The following is an 8520-nucleotide window of genomic DNA, read 5'->3' on the forward strand; positions in this document are numbered from 1 at the left end:
CTGGGGAGTAGGTGATAAATGAAGCCAGGGCCAAGCCAAGGTCATTAAGTCAATGCCAAGAACAGACTTTAGCACTAGAGTCAGGCTTTTCTGCCAATATTTGGATATGGTTTTAGACAAGTTTACCCGTCCTTTCCAGTTAATCACAGCAGCTTTTCCTGTAAAACCCAGTCCCCAGCCCTCAGATGTTCTCACACCAGTTCCCAAGCACGTTTGACAATCACAGGTGATTTCTGTTGAGAAAAGGAATTTATTTTTGTGCATCCATGATGTGATCCTTCCAACACAGATCATTACAGCAGTAAGGAGGAGAGATGACAGCATGCGGGTCAATCTGTGCTCCACGAGGCAGAGCCAAAGGCATTTTAGAGCAGATAGTGCTACAAAACCCAGCAGTGAAGCAGGAGCTGGACAGCATTTTCTTCCCATGATCTCTGAAGAGCAGAGGAGTGCCAGCGTCAGCCTCCCTTCAGAGGGGACCACAGAGCCAGGGAGGTACTCACTCCCTGACTGTGCCAGCCGACCGTTTTTGGGAGAGCCATGGCCCCTCTCACTGGGCACTGTGTTGCTGGAGGGGCTGTGCCAGTGCTGCCATTCATGTGGAGGAGTGGGGCTGCAGGAAGTGTACCAGGAGCCCGGCCATTGCCAGCCCCAGCAGCAGCCAGAGCAGCAAGGCACTGGCATACATTGGTCCCAAGCTGGGCAGGAGAAAACACTCAGGTCAGACACCACCAGCCCATCTGGGACACAAGGTGTGCTGACAGGGCTTGGCACCCCCAACGCTTTGAGACAGTCAGGGAAGAGGTGACACAGCCACAAGCACATGGGGCAGGAGGGGAGGAGAAGGAGGTGATGCAAATCTGCCTTCAGTCCCACCCGTGGGAAGGAAACCTGCTGCAGGGGCCACATCCTGCCCCCAGCCTCCCTGGGCTGGTGTTGGGGTGCTTACGCCCAGGGCTGGGTACTCACCGTCCCTGCGCAGCCACGGTGTATCCCTGGAAGTACTTGAGGCGGGTGTAGAGGTACAGCAGCCCACATGCCACAGTCACATCTGGAGGGGAGAGGGGAGTCAAGTTCTGACAGGGCCAGGGGTCCCTGGACACTGCTGGGGCTGCCTTCCAGCACAGGTACCCACACCCCTGCTTCTCCCCGCAGATGGGGCATGGCCCCGAGAACCAGATGCAGAGGGACTAAGCTTTGAACCACTGCGGGAGTTTAAACGGGTTTTCTTCCTTCCCTTCTTGTGAGGGCCGAACTTCTCTGCCCCCCAGAGTTGCCCTGGGAGTTGGGTTGGCAACACTCCCATCCACGGTCTTTCCTTGCAACTTCCCTCTGGCAGCAACCAAGCCCCTGAACTCACTTGGTACAGCATAGACAGTGGATGAGTAACTGTTTGGGTTGTGGTTTCTTGTTCTGACATAGCAATTTGGGTATCATGTGGCAGCTTTGCCTCAGATTGCTGCCCCCCCAGCACTCTGGGACAGCCTGACCTTATCTAAGAGAAGCAGCACAGTGGGACAGCCAGGCTCTGCCAAAGGAGCAAGGGCTGCCAGTGCCTGCTCCTCCAGGCAGGAGGGAGGCTCAGCTGCTCCCAGCAGCTTCATGGATGCTGGAGTTGAGGTGCTCCTTAGTCCATCTGGCAAAAGGGGAACTTTGCTTTCCCCAAATAGTGGCCTCACAGGTACAGAGAGAAAGTGTCTGAGTTGCAGTGGGATTTAAACTGGGGGGCTTTTTTGGTTTGTGCACATGGCTTGGGGTTTTCCCCCATCCCTCTCACCTTGATGGAAGAAGATTCCAGCAATCCAGAGGAGCGAAATGAAGATTGGGAAGTACTCTGAGCAGTTTGCCCTGGTGAGAACAAGAGATGAGAGTTAAAACTGCCTCATATGTCAGAGCCTGGTTAACCAAGGTCAGAAAAGGAAGCTGGAAACACACATCAGAGCAAACCAAAACTCTGGAATGATGAGCTATGGCTGAGGTGGAGATTTGTCTCTGCTGGACCCTTGACAGGCTCTATCCTGGCCCCACAAACAGCACTGCCAGAGAGCTGCTGCACCTACAGTTGCTGGGGGAGAGGCTCCTTGTCAGTATTGAAGGAGATTTCTCTTCCCCTTGGACACCCAAATTTGCATGTCACACAAGTCACAGTCCAAGAAAGTTTTCTCTCAGATAAAATTCAGCAGAAAGTGATCAGATCTGCAGCCAGGTTTTCTTCTTCCTTTTTCCCTTAGTGACAAAAATAGAGATTTTCTGCCAGAAAGGACAGTAGGAGCTGTGCTATTAAAGACATTCAGTTTGGTTCTCAGTTTCTCCTACATTTTACCATTCCCTAGGTAATATAATCTTAATTTTGGCCAAGAATTTACCAACCTCTGGGGAATGGAGCCAAACTGTGAGCTGGAAAAAGGCTGAAGAACCCTATGCTGCAAATAGGAGTTTGAGCCTCAGTGAGGGGAGGCTGCCAGGTTTCCTCAAGTGAGTAATACAACAATACAATTTTTCCTTTATATATATATATATAACATTATCCATTTGCTTTTCCGCAGGGAAAAATAGGGGAAAAAAACCACAAAGAGGCAATACCTTTTTTCAAGTCTGAGTTCCCTGAGGTCACCTTCTCTGCAGATCATAGCAGAGGGCTTCCCAGCACACCACAGCCCATGGCACGACTTGGTTGATGCACATTTAATAGTAAAGTATTTAATTAAAAGCCACATCAGCAGAGTGGGGTTGATGCCTCCATGCAGGCTGGCCTTCCATGGCACCGCAGAAGGACTGAAGGGGGTATTTTTGTCACTCCACAAATGTTTCCTGCACACTGGCAAGGGAATGCAGGCTGCTTTGTTCAGTATTTAGTGCTGTGCTGGAACTACCCTTCAAACCAGCTCCGGCCAATTCCTTTCAATCGCTTACAAAACAGAACGACTGAGATGAAAGATGGAATCTGGTGCTTGCTGGAAGCTGAGGGGATCTGTGAACGCTTCCAGTTTAGCTCCAGCATTGCTCTCTCCATAGGAACAGAGCAAAAAGAAACAGCCCTCAGCATGGGCTCACCAGTGCTGACTCTCACAGTACAATGGCTTCTGAGAGGGAAAAAATTAAAACACCCTCGTAGCTGGTTCTCCCAGCAAGGCCCTTTGCTTCAATTCAACAGCAAAAACTTACAGGCAAATGTCAGGTTATTAATATATCTTCGGCTGCTCTCACGATTTGGAGCCAATGGTAGTATTAAATTTAATGATTCTAAGCATTAATGCTCCACACCTCTTTCATATGGCCACTAATTTGTAATTTGGCTGCCTCATGGTGCCAGAAGGAGGATTATCATGGATGGACAGAAACACCCCAGCCAAAGGGCTCTAAATCAGAACTCAGACCTCTGCACGCAGAGCATTGAAAAAGAAAAATCTAATATCAGTAACAATAAGTGAAAAGGAGACTTGAGGGTGACAAGTCTCTCCTGACAGTGACAGTTGACTCAAGTCACATCTAGACAAAGTCATCACAACAAAGACAAAATCTTACTGAGCTCTGAAGATCCGCTCAAACTCAGGGTGACCTGTTGTTTCAGGAGGGGAGATCTTGTACTTCCGACGGGCATAGATCACCTGCAGTGCAAAATAGGCTAAAAACAGAACAACACAGGAATGGTAACAGTCCAGCAGTGTTTGTTTAGCAAAGCTTTATCTAGCTTGGAATCAAGCAAGTGGTTAGAATAAAAGAGTCGATACGCTCTGGGTCCAACGTCCAGGGCTGTCACACATGACCTGGTATAAATGTGCATTTATTTCATGCTTGCACTTTAAATTCAGCTTTGGTTGTCCTGGCACAGCGCTGGAGCTGGATGGCACTTTGCATTATCTCACATCCTTGGTGCTGCTCCCCAGCACAACAAACACAGCAGGTCCTGCAAAGAACAATAAAATCTTCCCAAGTCCATTCCCATCATAGAATCATTTCTTAACCTTGCATTTGTGTTTAGAGTATCCATACACCCTCTGCCAGTCTGATGGGAATGATATATAACATTTTCCACTATTCCTAATGGGTGCAAAGCCTTTATACAAGGATGGACCACGTCACAGAGCAGCATCCAAGCAGTCAAGCACTGGGATATCATTAAGTCAATTAGATATGTTCATAATCATGGCAACAAAAGGAAATGGGGAAGGGGGTGATTATTTTTTCCCCTTCATTCCTGCAGGGGAGCCCCAAGGCTCCAGCAGTTCAAGAAGCAGAGATGCTGCCAATACCTGCTATGAGGCTGTGCCAGGTTTGGGCTGAGGCACTGACTTGGTGTCTGCTACACCAGTTCTTTGTACATTTGTAAAGGACATGGAAAGTCACTTTAAAACAATGGAAACATGAAGATTTGGACTGTTCCATTATTTATTGGAAGATCTTACTTCCACAGGTGATTGCTGATGCTTCAAGTGTTTTTATTTAGGTGCACCACTACACTGCTGATTTTATTGAAAACTCCTAATTTCATATAGGAGAAAACTAAATTATAAAAACAGTTACTCTGGTGGCTGTGGCAGTGTCACTGAGACACTTGGATGAGCAGATAGCAACTCACACAGCAATATTTCCAAGACATCACACAGAGACAAGGAGCCAGGGTGCAAGGCCTGCCTTGTGGACTGTCTTACTGTAACAAAGATAAAGGCAGAACAGCAGGATAGAGAAGGGGAAGTAGGGACAGATGTTCCAAGATTAAAGACAAGATGTGTGCCTGCAGAAAAGCATTAGAACATATGTAGAAGGGAATTAGAAATGTAAATAATCTGATGCTATGTGACGATGTGTATCACAACATTTTAGTAATTTAAATACACAGACATTCCTTGAAGAACACACTTTAGAACAATCAAGCATGTTCTAGTGTCTTCCACAGTGATCCAGCCCTAAATGAGAGGTGCTGAGAGAGCAAGGAGGGGAGATTCTTCTTTTTTGGGAAGAATCAGTCCCCAAAAGCACTTCTCAGAATGATGTGTTCATAAAACCCACACTGCACGAGCCTTCTCAGCATGGACTTTCAGAGAAAAAGAGTTCAACCTACTCTGTAGATCCTTTCAAACCATTTTTTTTGTGATTCATGTCTCGAGTTTAATCACCTGTGTGGATTCCCATGTGGCTTGCAGGGACTGAGCTCTCCCTGAACTTTGCTCCTTGGTGGAAATATTCTTCATTCTCTATTTGATTATGTCCACACACTTGTCAAACCATATCATAGCTGTTATCTGCCACATTAGAGTGAACATGGCAAACAAGCCCTGTGGGGCCTGACAGACAGTGACATTGCATAAGCTTCCTTTCCTTTGAAGTAAAATAAAGGAGGGGGGAAAACCTGGTGTAGAATAATTCTGCTGTGTGATACTGTGTTCACCACAGGGCTGGGGCACAGATCTGTGGGGCACTAAGCTCAGAGCTTCACTAAACTGAGCATGAAACTGCGGGCTCCCAGGAAATTCAAAAGAAAAAATAACAATCAACCAATGCTGTAACTAAGCTCAGCCATTAAACTGCATCTCCTACACCAGGATGTGATGGAGGAATATTCATAGGTACACAGCCCATTTCTGTGTTTCAGTGCTCACCTGCTCAGAATGAATCCCAGATCTGTAACTCACCTACAGAATGTCCCCTCAAAACATGCAAGGAAAGCCACTGCACAGCTCTGGCTCACAGTGACACGAGCAACATGTATTTCATACCAGTAGATAGAAAGAAAACACGTAGTATTTTGCCATTGCTCCTTGGCTTCCCATGCAGGGACCATAAAACCAAGATACTTTATCCAATCTAACACAGATAGGAGGGTGGCAATGCTTGCTGTTTATCTGTTGGCTTCACACCTGGGTATGGTTTGCATAGCATGAAAGCAAAATGCCTAAGGCTTCAACCTTTAAAAACAGTACCTGAAGTTCCCATAATAGAGACATATTTGAGACAAAACTGCTATCTAAGGATTTGCTACTGAGGGGTTCCCAAAGGAAAAGGGCTTAGCAGCATTTCTGTACCTCAATTTTAAGTTTTCTTCATGTCTTCTCTTTGCATACTAAATGCTCCCTCACCCCCACTTAGTTTAATAACAAAAAAATTCATAATATAGAAGCATCTTCCATTTGTAGTTGCAGATATTTCCCTTTAAATTGTTTGAGTGGAAATTATGATGTCAGAAATCTTGAACTCTATTCTTCAAGTTGCATATTTGTATTTTAAATAATACTTATACTAAGAGATTTATCATCTGATGGCTAAAAATACATGAGGCTGCTCAGAGATTCACATCCATTTGTAAGTAGAGGTGTGATAGCTCTATGGTGAATTAATTCAGTAATAATAAAACCCACAAACCTTCCCTTATAGAAATCTGAAGATTTCAATATAATGGGGGCTCTGTCCCCATCCCAGCCAGGGGAGTGTCCCCTTCCATGACCCTCCTGAAGGTAAGGGGGAGAGACTTTGCCCAAAGGACCCACAATTAAACAGAGCTTGGCAACAACACTGCTCTTTCTAAAAGGTCTAAATGCATCTATTTATACCACGAGAAGTCAGTGAGTTCCTCTGACGATGTTTGTGTCTATTTCTGACCAGAAGAGCTTACATTAGTTTCCAAATTACTGTGCTGTCAGTTCATCTTGTCATCTGCTCTGTGCAGTTCAGCTGTAAGGACACATGATGATATTGGTCACAGTGGAGAAATACCTGTGTGCATGAGGCTCTTTTCTCTGTACATACCATGTCTGTACACCGACCTCTTCATCAGCACACTTATAAACCTGCCTTCATTTTGGTTACCTCCAGCCACTCCAAGTTATATACTGCCTGCTAAAATTCAAGCACAAACTATTTTACTTTAAGAACATTCTACCGAAATTGTTTTAAGCCTAACAGTTTTACTTGCTGGCTCTGAGGTTTGCAGATCATTCTAGTCCCTATTAAATAATGACCACCCTCAGGCATGACACTTCTGCCACGAATGGCCAAACATTTGTATCATTTTACCCTGCTGGAAAACAGCAGTTTTCACTCCATAGAGACTCCAAGAAAAATACAGGAACCACATTTCACAAAGTTTAACATAATTAGCTCAACACTACCGAGCATTGTATAAAGGGCATTTACCTTGCTCCAGGACTCCCAAAACCGTGATGGTGGCCAGCTGGTCTATCTGATCCCTCATGGTGCTGACTGGAGCAAACCCCAGCCAGGTGTGATGGGTACAGCTGCACCCCAAACCTCTCTCCCACCCTCCCAATACCACACACTTCAACAGAACTGAGTTATACCCCTGAACACAGGTGTTTCCTCCACCACACCTCAACTCACCTTAACTCTCTCCACACCACAGGGTTTTCCAAAGCAGGCAGCCACCAGGAAATGGCTATTCCAGCCAAGTGCCTTTTGCTGAATGATGGAACAGTAAAAAGCTTTGCATGGGCAAACTGTGAAATTCTTGTAATTATATTTACAGATTTTACATGACGATTGAATTATACGTTGCCAGCAATGGAAAGATGAAGGAATTCTTTCCAGCCCTTTGTTGCTGGTTTTAATGAGCTCTGAAGCATCTCAACTATGTGAGAGGTTGTAAAAATTATTAACAAGCATTTGAAAATAAATGACTTGACCTTCTGTTCTTATCCCAAGGAGTGGAGTTGACCATGTTCAAGATTTGCACTCCAGCTGGAATAAGTTAATTCTGTTACTGGGTTCTGTAACTTTGAAAAGAGCATTCAGGTATTTTATGCTACTAATTACTGCTCTAAGGTTACCAAATAAGAATAAAGTTCTTTTCTAGCACTCACTCACCTTTCGCAGTTTTCTGATGTTTTTAAGGTTCTGCAGTACGAATCCTTTCCTGGCTATCATACAAAATAAAAGTTCTCAGTTCCAAATGGAAGGCAGCAGAGGATGTAGAAATAGACCCTCAAAAATATTACATTGACATCAGAATTCTAAAACATAAAATTTGAACACCAGCAATATTTTAGCACTGAGTAACTTCTTTCCCCACTCCACAAAAGTAAAATATGTATCAGTTCAAAACATTATCTTGTGTTTTGGAGCAATTTCATGTGGATGACTACTTTGACTTTAAAACTTGTAAAATCAACTAAGGCTTTCTGTTCATTTTGGTGAAAAGAGGGCACAGGACATGGCTGAGCCACTGCATTTTATTCTGTTCAGTCACATACACAAACCCTCAGTGCAGAATTTATGCACATACCAGACCTATCGTTTCTCTTGGGTGGGACAAAGCAAGTTTTTTGTTCTGGTTTGGCTCTTCATCGCCTCAAAACCCCATTGTGACAGCTCATCAAGTTGAAAACTTGTTAATGAATTCAAATATCCAGTATTACACTTTTTTGTGAATAACCACACATGTAAAAAAGCAAAACCACTCCCTTTCTCTATAAAACACTCATATGATGTGACTTCAGACTACCAGACTCAGACTGAAATAGAAATAAAACAATTAACCTTAACTGAACCTATTGGTGACCCACGATT

General features: G+C 44.7%; 1 protein-coding gene across 1 annotated transcript; it reads right to left on the reverse strand.

Annotated features, from left to right (window-relative positions):
* Positions 1 to 266: 266 nt before the first annotated feature.
* Positions 267 to 7189, reverse strand: LOC113947191 (leukotriene C4 synthase-like). Its single transcript, XM_027643515.1, is given in 5 exon segments — positions 267 to 698; positions 970 to 1051; positions 1778 to 1848; positions 3526 to 3681; positions 7107 to 7189. Coding segments are annotated over 5 exon segments (540 nt in total). The 3' UTR covers positions 267 to 550.
* Positions 7190 to 8520: the final 1331 nt, after the last annotated feature.

This window comes from Corapipo altera, unplaced genomic scaffold (genome assembly GCF_003945725.1).
Source record: "Corapipo altera isolate COAL_440 unplaced genomic scaffold, ASM394572v1 75, whole genome shotgun sequence".
Classification (NCBI taxonomy): domain Eukaryota; kingdom Metazoa; phylum Chordata; class Aves; order Passeriformes; family Pipridae; genus Corapipo; species Corapipo altera.